Source organism: Stylophora pistillata, chromosome 8 (assembly GCF_964205215.1).
Source record: "Stylophora pistillata chromosome 8, jaStyPist1.2, whole genome shotgun sequence".
In the NCBI taxonomy this organism is placed as follows: domain Eukaryota; kingdom Metazoa; phylum Cnidaria; class Anthozoa; order Scleractinia; family Pocilloporidae; genus Stylophora; species Stylophora pistillata.
In genome coordinates this window covers 15,217,906-15,236,447 of record NC_142526.1, presented here as the reverse complement: position 1 = coordinate 15,236,447, position 18,542 = coordinate 15,217,906, and the positions used below count along the sequence as shown (strand labels likewise).

The following is an 18,542-nucleotide window of genomic DNA, read 5'->3' as shown; positions in this document are numbered from 1 at the left end:
CTGAATGATTATCTGATTCACTGGTTAACTGACTTGCTGAGCAATTAGTGAGTGCGCGTAATTTTACTGGTGACTGACTGGCTTGTTGACTGATGAGCTGGTGGACTTATCACGGGCTATTTGAGTGGTGACTGACTGGTTAAGTAACTTATTCATTTGCTCCCTGTTGGCTGACAAGGTAACTGACTAGTTGCCCTACCGGTTGACTGGCACGCTAACAGAATGGTTTATCGACTCACTGGTAGTTGCCTGATTATTTCACTTGTCAACTAACCTGCTGACCGATCAGTGAGCGGCTGTCTCATCCATTAGCTGACTGATTGGTTGACGGCCTTGCTGGCCGTGTGGCTAACAGGCTGGTGCCTAACAGGCTGCCTGGTTGACTGATTAACTCACTAGTAGTTGAGCGAGTAACTGACTAAATGTAGTTTGAGTTAATAAGTGCCTGACTGAATGATTGACTGACAGGCTGATTTACTGACTAACTGAAGTTTTGACAGTCTAGTGACTGACTTGCTAAATGACGGGTGACTGACCGGCAAACCTATTTGCAGACTTAGTGGTGACAGACAGGTTTGCTAACACTGGTACCTGACTGGCTAATAGACTAGGGCGAATGAATGGTAGCTAAATGACTTAATGACTGACTAGTTGACTGCTTTGCTGACTGAGTAGTGGCTGACTTCCTCTGTTGATTAGTAGACTGACTTTGTAACAACTCACCGACTAGTGACTGCCTGGGTAACTGACTGACTGACTGACTGACTGACTGAGTGACTATTCGACTGACTAACTGGCACCTAACCGTGTGATCGACTCGTTGTCTTAGTAGCTGACTGGCTGATTGAATTACTGACAGGCTGGTGACTGGTGGACCGACTGGTTCACAGTCTGGTTGAATACCATGCTGAGCGACAGGTTGACTAGTGACTTACTCACGGTTACCTGAATAGCTAAAAATGTGATTGACTGCCTTGATAACTGACTAGTACCTAGACGGCTGAGATGCTGGTTGAATGGCTGGTTCACGGCTTTGCTGGCCGAAAGGTGATGGAGTGGCTAACAGACTGGTGACTAACTGGCTGTTTGTTTAACTGACTAACTCATTGGTAGTTGACCGAGTAACTGACTAAATTGACGGATTGATTGACTGACATGCTGACCGACTAACTAACTGACGTTTTGACAGCCTAGTGACTGACTTGGTAACTGACGGGTAACTGACCGGGAAACTTATTTGCTTACTTACTGGTGACTAACAGGTTCACAAACACTGGTACCTGATTGGCTAACCGTAAGTCAGTCAACCGTCAGTGAGCAAGGCGGTCAAGCAATCAATCAGCCGGACATTCGCTTGTCACTCGGACTCTAGTCACTAATCGGTCACAAGTGAGTTCACCAGTCAGCTAGACGCTCTGGTAGCAATGAGTCAGTCAAACAGTCAATTAGTCAGTCAGTGGCAAATCAGTAACAATAGACTCATCAGTCAGCTGACCAGTTAGAAAGCTAGTCAGTTATCTTTTCAGGAGCTAATGGGTCAGTAAACCGGTCAGTTAAACAGTCAGTCATCATCTCAGGTACAGGTGACTCACTCGACCAGAAAGTCAACTGGTCACTAGTCAGTCAATCAGTCAGTTAGCTAATGCTTCACGAGTCGTTAACTAGGCTAGTCAACCAGGGGGTCAAGCAGTTAAGCAACCAATTAGTAAGCTAAGAGTGCGTCAGTCAACCAATTAGTTAACCAGTCAGTCACCAGTCAGTTCCCTCGTCGTGAGTCCGTCAGCACGTCTGTAGAGGTAATCAACCAGATTTTTAACTTTTCAAGCAACAGTGGGTCAGTCACAAGTCAACCCGTCGCAAAGCATGGTATTCAACTGGACTCTCAAAAAGTTGGTCAATTAGTCACCAGCCTGTCAGTAAGTAAGTCAGCCGGTCAGCTACTAAGACAGCTAGTCAATCAGGCGGTTGGGTACCAGTTAATCAGTCAACCAGTCACTGAAACAGCCAGCCAGTAACCCAGGTGGTGACCAGTCGATGAGTCGGTACCAAGTCAGTCTATTAATTAGTTGAGTGAGTCACCTACCAGTCAGTCAGCAAAGCAGTCAACCAGTCACTCATTCAGTCAGTGAACTACCAATCATTTGCCGTGGTCAGTTAGTGGGTTAGCCAGTGAGATAGCAGTGTTAGTCAACATGTCAGTCACGCGTTAGCAGTAAACTCTTCAGTCAACTCTGCAATTATCTAGTCACTGTCCCATCAGTAAGCTTGTCAGTTGACCACTCACTCACCAGTTAGTGAGCCAGTCAGACACCAGACAGTCAACAAGGCAGTAGACCACTCAGTCCGTCGATAAGTTACTCAGTAAGTCATTCACTCAATCAGTCACCAGGAAGTGAGTAAGTCTGTAGGTCAGTTAGTCACGAGTCGGTGAGCTAGTCACTTAATCAGTCAGTAAGTCAACAAGTTAGATCACTAATCAGACAGCCGAAGGGAACCAGTCAGTCACTCGACTGTTCAGTCAGCTGCTCAGGTAATAGAGGACGTCAGCCAGGCAGTCAGCCAGTCAATCACTGGTCCGTTAGCAAGTCCGATCATTAAGTCAGTTAACAGTCAGTCAGCAAGGTGGTAAGCCGATAAATCAGCAGGACACTCGCCAGTCATGACCATCATTAAGCCAGTCATTCACGAGTCGGTCAGCAAGTCGGCCAACGTTTGAGATAGACAGTCATGTATCAGTAATTCAGTCAATCACGCAGGCAATTATTCACTGAGACAATTAATAGTAGATTAGCCAGGTAGTGTACCAGGTACTCAGCCCATCATCTACCAGCATGTCAGTCAGCCACTTAGTTACTCAGTCAACAACTGAGTCAGTCAGTCAGTTACCACTTAGTTTCTCCTCTACCAGTCGGTTAGGAAGGAGGTCAACCTGTCAGCCAGCCGGTCAAGTACCAGCGATTTCGTCGGCAAAAAAAGCCAAACATTCAGACACTATTCAGCCCCTAATTCGTCTTTGAGAAAGTTAATCAAACAGGCCATAAAACAGTACTTTGACTGGGCAGTCAGCGACTCTGGTACTACGGAGTCAGTCAACGAGTCAGTGAGCCACTCATTCCCAGTCAAATAACCACTTAGTGACAAGTCGATCAAGAAGTCAGTCAACCAGTCAGCCAGCCTGTCAGCCACTCACTCTTTAGTCACCAGCCATGAAGTGAGTGAGTCAACCATTCACTGAACGAGTCTGTCAGTTAAGCAGCCTCACAGTCGATCAGGTACCAGTGAGTTCAGACAAGAAAGCTGTTGGCCAGTCATTAACTATAAACTCTTTCAGTCAGTTGACCAGTTAGTGAGGCAGTCAGTCATCCTTTCAGGGCTTAATGAATCAGTTAACCAGTAAGTCGAACAGTCAGTCAGCGGCTCAGGTACCAGTAAGTCAGTCGACAAGTCAGTCAACAGGTCAATAGTTAGCCAGCTAGTCAGTTAGCAAGTGAGTCATTAGTTGGTAACCAGGCTAGTCAATCAGTAAGTCAACCAATCAAGCAAGCAATCAATAAGCTAGTCATCTAAAAGTGAGTCAGTCAACCAGTTAGACAACCAGTCAGTTAGCACGTCGTCAATCGGTCAGAACGTCTGACGACAACTCAGACTGCCCAGCAGGTACCAATGTGTCAGTTAAAGAGTCAGTCAGGCGGTCACTTAGCAGTGAGTTGGTCAACCAGTCACTCAGACAGCAAGTCAGTAACCCAGGCGGTGACCATTCGGTGAGTCGGTACCAAGTCAGTCTACTAATTAGTTGAGCAAGTCACCTACCAGTCAGTCAGCAAAGTAGTTAACAAGTCACTCATTGAGTCGGCGAACAACCGGTCATTCGCCCTAGTCAGTTGGTCGGCTAGCCAGTCATATAGCAGTGTTAGTCAACCTGTCAATCACCAGTAAGCAGTAAATCAACTGGTCAATTATTCAGTCAGTTACCACTCAGTCAGATAGTCAGTTAACAAGACAGTCACCAGTCTATTAGCCAGTTAGACAACAAACAGTAAAAAAAAGCAGGAGACCAGTCAGCCCGCCGGTCAGGAACTCACTAAGTCATCCATTCAATCATTCCTCAGGCAGGTAGAAAATATGTAAGCTCGTCAGTAATAAGTCAGTGAGCAAGTCACTTAATCAGTCAGTCAGTCAACCAGTTAGACTATCAATCAGACAGCCGACAGGAAGCAATAAGTTAGTCAACTCTTCAGTCAGCAGGTCAGGTATCACTTTGGACGTCAGCCAGTCATTCAGCCAGTCAATCACCAGTCCGTTAGGCAGTCCGATTATTAAGTAATTCAAGAGTCAAGTAGTTAGTGAGTCAGACGAATAGTCATCCCAGTCACCAGGCAGTCAGTAAATTTGTAAGGTAGTCAGTCACCAGTCGGTAGGCAAGTCACTTAATCAGTCAGTTAGTCAAACAGTTAGACCACCAATCAGACATCCGACAGGAACAAGTAAGTCAATTAAATATTCAGTCAGCTGCTTAGGTATCACTGAGGACTTCAACCAGTCACTCAGCAAGTGAATCACCAGTCCGTTAGTCAGTCCAATTATTAAGTCAGTGACCGTTCTGTCAGCAAGGAGGTAAACCAATCTATCAGACGGACACTCGGCTGTCATTCGTACACCCAATTAACCAATCTGTCAGAAAGTCATTCAACCACCATCTCAGCCGTCCAGGTACGACTCAGTTAGCTGGGTAGTCAACCAAATTTTCGGATTTTCATGTAACACAAGGTCCGTCACTAGTCAAGCAGTCGCAAAGGATGGTATTCAACCAGAGTGTCGAAAAGTAGGTCATCTAGTCACCATCCTCTTACTGAGTCGGTCAGCCAGTCAGCTACTCAGCCAGCTAGTCAATCAGGCAGTTAAGTACCAGCTAATCATTCAACATTTCACCCAGAAAGCTACTCAGTAACCCAGGTAATGGTCAGTCAGTGAGTCGGTACCAAGTCAGTCTACTGATTAATTGAGCAAGTCACCCACGTGTCCGTCAGCAACGAAGTCAACCAGTCACTCCTTCAGTCAGCGATCTACCATTCATTCGCCCTAGTCATGTAGTGGGTAAGCCACTCAGATAGCAGTGTTAGTCAACCTGTCAGTCACCAGTAAGCAATTAACTCTTCAGTCACCTCTTCCATTATCCAGTCACTGGCCATTCGTTAACTAGTAAGCTAACGACTCAATCACCAGTCAGTTAGCCAGTCAGACATCAGACAAACAACAAGGAAGTAGACCAGTCAGTCCCTCGATGAGAAAATTAATAAGTCATCCATTCAATCAGTCACAGGGCAGTAAGTAAATCTGTAAGTCAGTCATTCACGAGTCGGTCCCCAAGTGATTTAATCGGTCAGTATGTCAACAAGATAGAGCAGTAATCACACAGCCGACAGGAACCAGTGACACAGTGATCTATTCAGTCAGCTGGTCAGGTATCACTAAGGACGTCAGCCAGTCAGTGGACCGGTCAATTACCCGTCCGTTAGCCACTTCCATTATTAAGTCAGTCAACAGTCAGTCGGCGAGACAATAAACCAATCAATAAGCTGGACACTCGCCAGTCTTTCGGACATTTGTCACAAAACGGTAGGAAGTGAGTTAGCCAATAAGCTAGACGCTCAGGTACCAATGACTCAGTCAACCAGTCACTGAGTGAGTCAGTGGCGAGTCAGTAACCATGAACTCATTCAGTCAGTCGACATGTTAGTGAGCCAGTCAGTCATCCCTTCAGGGTCTAATGAGTCAGTCAAGAGGTTAGTAAAACAGTCAGTCAGCGAATTAGCTACCTGTGAGTCAGTCGGCCAGTGAATCAACAGGTCATTAGTCAGTCAGTCAGTCAGTTAGCTAGTAGATCACCAGCCAGTAATCAGGCTAGTCAACCAGTGACTCAATCAGTCAAGCAACTAATCAATAAGCTAGTCAGCTAAGAAAGAGTCAGTAAACCAGTTAGTTAACCAGTCAGTCACCGGTCAGTTAGCTCGTCGTCAGTCGCTCAGCACGTCTCTGGGCAAGCCAGGTGGTTCGTCATGTCCCAATGAGTCAGTTAAACAGTCAGTCAGGCGTTCACTTTGCAGTGAGTTGGTCACCAATCAGTCAGTCAGTTAACCAGTGAGTCAACCAGTTACTGAGCTTTTTAGGTACAGGTAAGTCAGGAAACCAGTCACTGAGGCGACCACATACTGTCATTGAGCATGAATTCAGTCAGACAGTCAGTCAAACACCATCTCAGCCATCCAGGTACGATTCGGTTAGCTAGCCAGTCAACCAGGTTTTTAGATTTTCACATAACAGTGGGTCAGTCACTAGTCAACCTGTCGGAAGGTACGCTATTCAACCAGACTGTTAAAAAGTTGGTCAACTAATCACCAGCCTGTCAGTGTCAGACAGTCAGCTACTCACGCAGCAAGTCAATTAGCCGGTTAGGTACCAGTTAGTCAGTCAACCAGTCACTCAGACAGGCAGTAAGTAACCCAGGTGCTGATCAGTCGGTGAGTCGGTACGAAGTCAGTCTACTAAGTAGTTGAGCAAGTCACCTACCAGGCAGCCGGCAATGTAGTCAACCAGTCACCCATTCAGTCTGCGAACTACCAGTCATTTGCCGTAGTCTGTTAGTGGGTTAGCCAGTCAGATAGCAGTGTTAGTCAATCTATCGGTGACCTGTAACCAGTAATCTCTTCAGTTAACTCTTCGATTATCAAGTCAGTGAGCAGTCAGTTAGCTAGTCAGTTAACCACTCAGTCACCAGTCAGTCAGCCAGTCGGACACCAGACAGTTAACAAGGCAGTCGGTCAGCCATTCCCTCGATCAGCTTCTCAGTAACTCATCTATTTAATCAGTCACCAGGCAGTAAATCTGTAAGTCAGTCAGCCACGAGTAAGTCAGTTAGTAACTTAATAAGTGAGTAAGTCAACCAGTAAGACAACCACTGAGAGAGCCGACAAGAACCAGTGGGTCAACCAACTATTCAAGTCAGCTGCTCAGGTATCACTGAAGACGTGAGCCAGTCAGTCAGCCAGTAAATCACCAGTCCGTTAGCCAATCCGATTATCAAGTTAGTCGACAGTCAGTAAGCAGGGCGGTAAACCAATCAATCAGCCGGACACTCGCCAGTCATTCAGACACTCAGTTAGCCAGTTATTAACCAATCGGTCACTGAGTCAGTCAACCAATTAGATAGACAGTCAGATATCAGTAATTCACTTAATCACTCAGGCAACTAGTCACTCAGACAATCAATAGTTGATTAGCAAGGCAGTGTACCAGATACTCAGCCCTTCATGTACTAGCATGTCAGTCAGCCACTCAGTCACTGAGTCAACAAATCGGTCAGTTAGCACTCAGTTTTTCCTTTACCAGTCGGTTAGCAAGAAGGTCAACCTGTCAGTCAGCCGGTATGTTATTTTTGATTCAATAGGCGAATAAAACAAACAGACAGACACTAGTCAGCCACTAAGACGTCTGTGGGGATTTCACTTAAGCAGCTAGTCAACCAGTATCTCCACCGGGCAGTCAGCGACTCTAGTACCAAGGAGTCAGTCATCATGTCAGTGAGCGACTCACTCCCAGTCAAATAACTACTCAGTCACAAGTTGGTCACGAAGTGAGTCAACCAGTCAGCCAGCCAGCCAGTCGGCCAGTCACTCCTCAGTCACTAGCCATTGAGTGAGTCACTGAACTACTCAGTGAACCAGTTAAACAGTTAATCGGTCTCACAGCCGATCAAGTACCAGTGACTTCAGTCAACAATCTCTTTGGCCAGCCACTAACCAGTCACCAGTAGGTCAAAAATTTAGTAAATGGGTCGCACAGACAATAAAGCGCTAGGCAGTCATTCACCCAGTCCGCCCGACATTCCATCACCACTCAATAACCAGTAATTCTCTCAATCTGTCAGTCAGGTCGTCACTACGACTAAGTCAGTCACCCAGTAAGTCAGCTACTCAGTCACCCAGTCAGTCAATCAGTCAGACAGTCAGTTAGTCAGCTACCAAGCAAATCACCAGTTAGTCTGTAATGCAGCTAAGTAGTCAGTCACCAGTCAGGTACCAGTAAATCAGTCAACTAGTCAGTCACTCAGTCACTCAGTCTGGCAGACAGTCACCAGTCAGTAACTCAGTAACTCATCAAATGGTCAGATATTCAGTCAACCAGTCAGTCAACCAGTTAGTCACCAGTCAGTCACCAGTCAGTTAGCTAATTAGTCACCGATCGGTCACAAGGAGTCAAAAACTCATAGGGGCCAATCAGGTAACATTGAGTCAGTCAAGCAATCAGTCAACTGGTTACATATCCGTGGGTCACTCAACCGGTTAGTCAGCCAGTCACTGACCAGTCTGTCAAACAGTTAAACAACCAGTCAGTCAGACGGTCAGCTACCAGTAAGTCACCAAATTAGTCAATAGCTCTTCCACTTAGAAGTCAGTTAGACAGTCAGTCACTAATCGGTCATAAGTGAGTTAACAAGTCAGCCAGACACTCAGGTACTCAACTGACTGGTTAACTCAGTCAACCAGTCAGTTAGTCACTCAGTGGCCAGTCAGCAACCATGAATTAATTCAGTCAGTTGACCAGTTAGTGAGCCAGTCACTCATTCTTTCAGGAGCTAATGAGTCAATCAACCAGTTTTTCGAACAGGCAGACAACGGATCAGGTCTCAGTGAGTCAGTCGACCAGGCATGCAAAAGGTCACTAGTCAGTCAGGAAGTCAGTTAGCTAGTGAGTCACCAGTCGGTAACTAGGCTAGTCAACCAGTGAGTCAATCGGTCAAGCAACCAATGAGTAAGCTTGTCAGCTAGTCAGCTAAGAGCAAGTTAGTCAACCAGTTAGTTAAACAGTCAGTCACCAGTCAGTTACCTAGTCGGTATTCAGTAACCACATCTGACGACGAGTCAGAGAACCCGTCAGGTACCAGTGAGTCCGTGAAACAGTTAGCTAGTCGGTCAAGCCAGTCAGTCAGTCAATCAGTCAGCAACAAGTTATTCAGCTGTTTACGTACCAGTAAGTCAGTCAACAAAGCAGTCACGCGACAACGTACTGTAAGCGACCATTACGTCAGTCAGTCCGTCAGTCAGTCAAACAGCATCTCAGCCGTCCAGGTACGAGTCGGTTAGCTAGGCAATCAACCGCATTTTCATCTTTTAGAAAACAGTCACTAGTCAATTAGTCGCGCACCTTGGTATTCAATCAGACATTCGAAAACTTGCTCAACAAGACACCAGTCTGTCAGAGAGACAGTGAGCTGGTCACCTACTCAGACAGCTGGTCACTCACCTGGTTAGGTAACAGTTATTCAGTCAACCAGTCACAGAGACAGCCAGTCAGTAACCCAGGCGGTGACCAGTATGTAGGTCGGTACCAAGTCAGTCTATTAATTAGTTAAGCAAGTCATCTACCAGTCAGTTAGCAAAGCAGTAAACCAGTAAGTCATTTAGTCAGATAACTAGCAGTCACTTGCCCTACTCGGTTAGCCTGTCAGGTACCAGATGATGACTCATCGACTGATGTCCGCTTGGGTTACTGAATGGCTGTCTGAGTGACTGGTTGACTGAGTAACTGATACCTAACCGACTGATTGATTAGCTGTCTGAGTAGCTCACTGGTTGACCGACTTACTGACACGCTGATGACTGTTGGAGCAACTCTTTGACATTCTGGTTGAATACCATGCTGTGCGACTGGTTGACTAGTGACTTACTCAATGTTACCTGAACAGCTGAAAATCTGGTTGAATGCCTAGTTAACCTTCTCGCACCTGTACGGCTAAGACGCTGGTTGAAAGGCTGGGCAGTCATTTAGCTACTCAGTTAATCACTCAGTCATCACTCAGCAAGTCATACACTAGCCAGTAAAGTCAGTAAACCAGTCAGTCCGCCCGTCATGTACATAGTAAATCAGTTGACTAGTCATCCATTCAATCAGTCACCAGGCAGTTAGTAAATCTGCAGGCAAGTCAGTCACGCGTCGGTCAGCAATTCACTTAATCAGGGTTAGCACAAGTCAAGTGAGATGCATTCTTATTGCCCTCCAGTACTCTGCGTCAGATAACACTTGTCATGCTGAGCTTAAAATATTTTTCACTAACTTTATAATTTAAAAACTGCTACCTGCACTTTGCGTTCTAATCACCTGACGTGTGCTAACCCTAAGGACGTCAGCCAGTCAGTGAACCAGTCAATCACCCGTCCGTTAGCCAGTTCCATTATTAAGTCAGTCAACAGTCAGTCAGCGACGCAATAAACCAATCAATAAGCCGGACACTCGCCAGTCTTTCGGACACTTGTCAAAAAACGGTAAGAAGTGAGTTAACCAATCAGCTAGACGCTCAGGTACCAATGACTCAGTCAACCAGTCACTGAGTCAGTCAGTGGCGAGTCAGTAACCATGAAGTCATTCAGTCAGTCGAAAGGTTAGTGAGCCAGTCGATCATCCCTTCGGGGTCTCATGAGTCAGTCAAGAGGTCAGTAAAACAGTCAGTCAGCGAATTAGGTACCAGTGAGTCAGTCGACCAGTCAGTCAACAGGTCATTAGTCAGTCAGTCAGTCAGTTAGCTGGTAAATCACCAGCCAATAATCAGGCTAGTCAACCAGTGAGTCAATCAGTCAAGCAACCAATCAGTAAGCTAGTCAGCTAAGAAAGAGTCAGTAAACCAGTTATTTAACCAGTCAGTCACCAGTCAGTTAGCTCGTCGTCAGTCGCTCAGCACGTCTCTCGGCAAGTCAGGTGGCTCGTCAGGTCCCAATGACTCAGGTAAAGAGTCAGTCAGGCGTTCACTTTGCAGTGAGTTGGTCACCAATCAGTCAGTCAGTTAACCAGTGAGTCAATCAGTTTCTGAGCTTTTTAGGTACCAGTGAGTCAGAAAACCAGTCACTGAGGCGACCACATACTGTCATGCAGCATTAATTCAGTCAGACAGTCAGTCAAACACCATCTCAGCCATCCAGGTACGATTCGGTTAGCTAGCCAGTCAACCAGGTTTTTAGCTTTTCACATAACAATGGGTCAGTCACTAGTCAACCTGTCGCAAGGCACGGTATTCAACCAGACTGTTAAAAAGTTGGTCATCTAATCACCAGCCTGTCAGTGTCACACAGTCAGCTACTGACGCAGCAAGTCAATTAGCCGGTTAGGTACCAGTTAGTCAGTCAACCAGTCACTCAGACAGGCAGTAAGTAACCCAGGTGGTGATCAGTCGGTCAGTCGGTACCAAGTCAGTCTACTAAGTAGTTGAGCAAGTCACCTATCAGGCAGCCGGCACTGTAGTCAAGGAGTCACTCATTCAGTCGGCGAACTACCAGTCATTTGCCGTAGTCTGTTAGTTTTGAGCGCGCGTTGAGCAAGACCTTACTCAAATCTCTATCTGGCCTAATTCGATGGAAACATCGGTTATGAGGGAAATTTTAGTGTTGTCCTACAGATTTCAACATAATCTCTTCAAAAACATTGGTGTAGCTTTGTTTGCAGATACATTTTACTGTTATCTGTTTTTTATTGTTATCTGAAAACAACCCGAAACCAACGTTTTTGAATAGATTGTGTTGAAATCTGTAAGAAAACACTAAAATTTCCTTCATACCGAAGTTTCCTGCCAATTTTGCGAGATAGTAAATTTGGTCAAGTCCTGCTCAACTCGCATTCAAAACACAGTTTTGAAAAAGTATCTGGAAACAACCCTACATCAATGTTTTTGAATAGATTGTGTTAAAATCTCTAAGAAAACACTAAAATTTCCTTCATACCCGTTGTTTCCTGTAAATTTGGAGAGAGAGAATTGGGTCAAGTCTTGCTCACCTCGCGCTCAAAACACGGTTTTGTAAAAAGTATCTGGAAACAGCCCGAAACAAATTTTTTTGAATAGATTGTATTAAAATCTGTAAAAAAAACACTAAAATTTTCTTGATACTAGATGTTTCCTGTGAAATTTGGCCAGATAGATATTTGAGTCAAGTCTTGCTGAATCTGCGCTCAAAACACCTTTTTGTCAAAAGTATCTGAAAACCCGAAACCAATTTTTTTTAATAGATTGTATTGAAATCTGTACGAAAACACTAAATTTTTCCTTCATAACCGATGTTTTTATCGAATTTCACAAGATAGAGATTTGTTTAAGGTCTTGTGCAACTCGCGTTCAAAACACGGTTTTGTAAAAAGTATCTGCAAACAAACCTACACCAATGTTTTTGAAGAGATTGTGTTGAAATCTGTAAGACAACACTAAAATTTCCCTCATAACCGATGTTTCCATCGAATTAGGCCAGATAGAGATTTGGGTAAGGTCTTGCTCAACCCGTGCTCAAAACACTGTTTTGTGAAAAGTACCTGGCAACAACCCCAAACAAATTTTTTTAAATAGATTGTGTTAAAATGTGTAAGAAAACAATAAAATCTTCTTCGTACCCGATGTTTCCTGCGAATTTGACCAGATAGAGATTTGGGACAGGTCTTCCTCAACTCGCCCTCAAAACACGGTTTTGTAAAAAGTATCTGGAAGCAACCCCAAACCAATTTTTTTGAATAGATTGTGTTGAAATCTGTAAGAGAACACTAAAATTTCCTTTATAATCGATGTTTACTTCGAGTTTCGCTAGATAGAGATTTGGGTAAAGTCTTCCTCAACTCGCGCTCAGAATACGGTTTTATGAAAAGTATATGGAAACAATCCCAAACCCATTTTTTTAAAATGATTGTGTTGAAATCTGTCAGAAAACAATAAAATTTCTTTTATACCCGATGTTTCTCGCGAGTTTGACCAGACAGAGATTTCGGTCAAGTCTTGCTCAACTCGCGCTCAAAACACGGTTTTGTAAAAAGTATCTGGAAAACACCCCAAACTAATATTTTTGAATAGACTGTGTTGAAATCTTTATAAAAACCGTAAAATTTCCGGGATACTAGAAGTTTCCTGTGAAATTTGGCGAGACAGAGATTTGGGTCAAGTCTTTCTCAACTCGCGCTCAAAACCTGGTTTTGTGAAAAGTATCTGGAAACAACCCTACACCAATGTTTTTCAATAGATTGTGTTGAAATCTGTAAGAAAACACCAAAATCTCCTTCATACCCGATGGTTCCTCCCAATTGAGCGAGATAGACAATTGTGTCGTCTTCCTCAACTCGCCCTTTAAAACACGGTTTTGTAAAAAGTATCTGGAAACAACCCAACACCAATGTTTTTGAGTAGATTGTGTTGAAATCCGTAAGAAAACAGTAAAATTTCCTTCATACCCAATGTTTCCTGCGAATTTGGCCCGATAGAGATTTGGGTCAACTCTTTCTCAACTCGCGCCCAAAACACGGTTTGGTGAAAAGTATCTGAAAACAAGCCCAAACTAATTTTTTTGACTAGGTTGTGTTAAAATCTGTAAGAAAACACTAAAACTTCCTTCATACCCGATGTTTCCTGCGTATTTGACCAGATAGAGATTTGGGTCAAGTGTTGCTCAACTAGTGCTTAAAACATGGTATGTAAAAAGTATCTGGAAACAACCCCAAACCAATTTTTGTGAATAGATTGTGTTGAAATCTGTAAGAAAACACTAAAGTTTCCTTCATACCCGATGTTTCCTGCCAATTTGGCGAGATAGAGAATTGGGTCAAGTCTTGCTCAACTCGCGCTCAAAACACAGTTTTGTAAAAAGTATCTGGAAACAACCCTACACCAATGTTTTTGAAGAGATTGTGTTGAAATCTGTACGAAAACACAAAAATTTCCTTCATAACCGATGTTTCCATCGAATTTCGCCAGATAGAGATTTGGGTCAAGTGTTGCTCAACTAGTGCTTAAAACATGGTATGTAAAAAGTATCTGGAAACAACCCCAAACCAATTTTTGTGAATAGATTGTGTTGAAATCTGTAAGAAAACACTAAAGTTTCCTTCATACCCGATGTTTCCTGCCAATTTGGCGAGATAGAGAATTGGGTCAAGTCTTGCTCAACTCGCACTCAAAACACGGTTTTGTAAAAAGTATCTGGAAACAACCCTACACCAATGTTTTTGAAGAGATTGTGTTGAAATCTGTACGAAAACACAAAAATTTCCTTCATAACCTATGTTTCCATCGAATTTCGCCAGATAGAGATTTGAGTAAGTCTTGCTCAACTCGGGCTTAAAACACGGTTTGTAAAAAGTATCTGGAAACAACCCTAAACCAATTTTTTTTAAATAGGTTGTGTTGAAATCTGTAAGATAACACTCACATTTCCTTGATACTAGATGTTTCCTGTGAAATTGGCCCAGATAGAGATTTGAGTCAAGTCTTTCTCAACTCGCTCTCAAAACAACCCCAAACAAATTTTTTTTAATAGACTGTGTTAAAATCTCTAAGAAAACACTAAAATTTCCTTATACCCGTTGTTTCCTGCGAATTTGACCAAAAAGAGACTTGGGTCAACTCTTGCTCAACTCACCCTCAAATACGGTTTTTAAACAATTATCTGGAAACAACCCAAGCCAATTTTTTGGAATTGATGGAGTAGAAATCTGTTAGAAAACACTAAAATTTTCTTAATACCCGATGTTCACGGTGAAATTTGGCCAGATAGAGATTTGCGTAAAGTCTCTCTCAACTCGCGCTTGAAACACCGTTTTGTAAAAAGTTTCTGGAAACAACCTCAAACCAATTTTTTTGAATAGATTGTGTTGAAATCTGTAAGAAAACACTAAATTTTCTTCACACCCCATGTTTCCTGCGAATTTGGCCAGATAGAGATTTGTGTCAAGTCTTGCTCAACTCGCGCTCAAAACACGGTTTTGTAAAAAGTATCTGGAAACAACCCCACATTAATGTTTTTGAAAAGAATGTGTTGATATCTGTAAGAATACAGTAAAATTTCCTTTATACCCGATGTTTCCTGTGGAATCTGGCCACATAGAGGTTTGGGTGAAGTCTTGCTCAACTCCCCCTCAAAACACAGTTTTGTAAAAAGTATCTGGAAACAGCCCCAAACCAATTTTTTTGAATAGATTGTGTTAAAATCTGTAAGTAAACGGTAAATTTTCCTACATACCCGATGTTTCCTGCAAAATTTGGCCACATAGATATTTGGGTTAAGTCTTGCTCAACTCGCGCTCAAAACACGGTTTTGTAAAAAGTATCTGGAAACAACCCTACACCAATATTTTTGGATAGATTGTGTTAAAATCTCGAAGAAAACACTAGAAATTGAGATATACCTGCTGTTGCCTTTCAAATTTTGCCACAGAGTGAAATGGGTCAAGTCTTCCTCAACTCTTGCTGAAAGCACGGTTTTGGAAAAAGTATCTGCAAAGAACCCAACACCAACTTTTTTTCAATGGATTGTGTTCAAATTTATATGAAAACACTAAAGTTCGGTTGATAACCGATGTTTCCTGCACGATTTGGCCGGAGCATGAAATGGGTCAGGTCTTGCTCAACTCGCGCAGAAAAAATGGTTTTCAAGAAAGTGTCTGCAAACAAGACAAAGGCAATGCTTTTGAATAGGTTGTCTTGAAAGCTGTGAGAAAACGCTAAAATCCAGATGATATCCTCTGTTTCCTGCGAAATTTGGCCAGAGTTAAATGCGCCAAGTCAACTAGTCCTCCAGTCAGTCAGTAATTAATAAGTCAGTAAGTCAACCAGTCACTCAGTCGGTCAGGTAGCGGTGAGTTAGCCAGTCCATAGCCAGACCATGAGTAAAGTAGTAACCGAGTCAGTCAGCAGGTCAGGTACCCAGTGGGTCCGTCAACTGGTCATTCAGTCCAGCAGTTTTCTGTCAGTTAGCTAATCAGTAAGACAGTCCGTCACCAGTCGGTCAGCGAGTCAGTTAACCAGTCAGTCAACCAGTTAGTCAACCAATCAGATAGTCGTCAGGAGTTTTTGAGTCAGTTAACTTGTCAATCAGCTGCTCAGGCACCACTAAGGAAATCGGCCAGTCCGTCAGACAGTCGGTGGGTTAGGAAGTCGGCTGACAAGACAGATAGCCACTCAAGTACCATTGAGTCAATCACTCTTCAAGTCAGCCAGTCTGTCAACCAGTGACTTACTCACCGGTCACCCAGCCACTCACTCACCAGCCGGTCACCAAGTCAGCTAATCAGTGAGATACCCAGTCAAGTACCATTCAATCAGTCAACCCTTTCGTCATCCAGTCGGCCGACCATGCAGTCAGCCAGTCAGTCACCAATCATTAAGCCACTCAGTCTCCAGTCGTTAAGCCAGTCAGTTAACCAGTCATAGCCAGTCACGCACCACTGGGTCAGTGAACCATTTAGTTAACCGGACAGTAAGCCCGCCATTCGACCAGTCAATCACCAATTAATTAGTCACTCTTTCACCAGTCGGTGAGGAGCTCAGTTAACCAGTCAATCAAGTGCGATTGACTCAGTCAACACTTCAGTCAGCCAGTCACTCACCAGTAAATTAGCCACTCAGTCACAAGTCGGTCAGCCAGTCAGTTAACCAATCACATAGCCGGTCAGTTACCACTGCGTCAGTCAACCATTCAGTCAACCAGCTACTCAACCAGTCAGTCACCAGTTAACTAGTCACTCATTCACTAGGCGATCAGCAAGTCACTTAACCGGTGAGATAACCAATCAAGTACCATTGAGTTAGTCAACCACGCAGTCAGCCAGTGAGTCACAGGTCAATTAGTCACTTAGTCACCAATCGGTCTGCAAGTCAGTTAACCTGTCTTACTGAGTATATATCGGTCAGCCAGTCCGTTACCCAATCAGTCACATAGCCAGTCAAGTACCACTAGGTCAGTCATTCACTCAGTCAGCCAAACAGTCAACCAGTTACTCAGCGAAACAGTCACCAGTCAATTAGTGACTCATTCACCAGTAGTTCAGCAAGTCAGTTAACCAGTCAGATAGCCAATCAAGGACCATAGAGTCTGTCAACCTATCATTGAGCCAGTCAGTCAACCACGTAGTCAGCCACTGACTCACCAGTCAATTAACCACCCAGTCACCAGCCGGTCACCCAGTCAGTTAACCAGTCAGGGAGCCAGTCAATTACCACTTGAACGTCCAAACGATTCTGACCGGCCTTATCACGCACATACGCGAAATTGATGGGGTACGCAAAACAGCTGTCATCAGCAGAGAATTGGTTAGGCTTAAAGTTCATATCGCTGCTTTACAGGAAACGCGCATAGCTGGTTGCGAAGCCTAACAGAGAAGGAATACACATTTTTCTGGCAGGGTAGAGATGAAGATGAGCCTAGAGTACATGGAGTTGGTTTTCCTTTCAGCAACAGGCTAGTACAGATTGTGGAGCCGGGCTCAACTAAGTCTGAGCGCATCATGCACATAAAACTCAATACCAATCTAGGTCCCACCAGTTTGCTTTCTGTGTACGTTCCAACCCTGACTTCGAGTACCGATGCCAAGGATACCTTTTACAGCCAATTGGATGATGCTATCAAACATATCCCAAACAACAAAGTGCTGATTCTACTCGGCCACTTCAACGCTAGAGTAGGCAACCATCAAGGCTCCTGGCCTGATTGTCTTGGTCACTTTGGTGTTGGCAAATGCAATGAAAATGGTCAACGCTTTCTGGAGCTTTGCACTTATCATCACCTCTGTATTACAAACACATTCTTTGGCGTGAAGCTGCACCATAGGTTCTCGTGCATGTACCCCAGATCTAAAAACTGGCACCAACTCGACCTCATCATCTCAAGACGGGAACAAATTAATAACATTCGTACTACAAGGGCATACCGCAGTGCTAATTGTGACAGTGATGACTCCCTTGTCTGCACGAAGATACAGTTACGTCCAAAGAAGTTCCATCGTGTCAAACAATCTGCTACACTTCGCATTAATGCTTCTGCCATCGCCATCCCTGAAAATATCTCTACATTTAACGACATCCTGAGCTCGAAACTCGGAGACTGCCTGGAACTTAACACAGAGGATCACTAGAGCCATATCAAGGACACCACCCTTGCTGCAGCATTAAAGGCCTTTGGCAAGAATGTACGCAAAAGCCAGGATTGGTTCAATGCAAACATCGTGACTCTCCAGCCGCTCATCGAAGCAAAGAGGAATGCCCTGCAGAACTACCAGCGTAATCCATCACCTAGCTCTTTGGAAGCACTCTGGGAGGCCAGGCATCGTGCCAATGAAAAATGTAAGATCTGTGCTATCAACTTTTGGATGATTCTCTGTGCTGAAATCCAGTCAGCTGCTGACACTGGATATTCCAGGGTCATGTTTGAGGGTATAAAGAAGGCGATTGGGACCTACACAGTCCAAGTCCTCACCACTCAAAACATCAACTGGTGAAATCATTACTGATAAACCAAGACTGATGGAGTGCTGGGTGGAATACTATATGGAGCTCTATGGTAGATCGAGCTCTTTTTTATCCTCTGTCCTTGACTGCATTGAAAGGCTTCCCTTCATGTTTAAACTATATGAGCCCCCCTCCAAGGAAGATCTCTCAAAGGCAATCAGTCATATCGTCTGGAAAGGCCCCTGGGCTTGACGGTATCCCGGCTGAAGTCTTCAAATGCAGTGGAAACCAATTGTTCGACAATCTC

The 18,542-nt window shown here is 44.1% G+C and overlaps 1 protein-coding gene across 1 annotated transcript; it reads left to right on the top strand.

Moving 5' to 3' along the window:
* The first annotated feature begins 17,295 nt into the window (after positions 1-17,295).
* LOC148725174 (protein CFDP2-like) lies at positions 17,296-17,922 on the top strand. Its single transcript, XM_088731464.1, has one exon. The coding sequence runs from the start codon at positions 17,296-17,298 to the stop codon at positions 17,920-17,922; it is 627 nt and encodes a 208-aa protein (XP_088587590.1).
* The last annotated feature ends 620 nt before the right edge of the window (positions 17,923-18,542 follow it).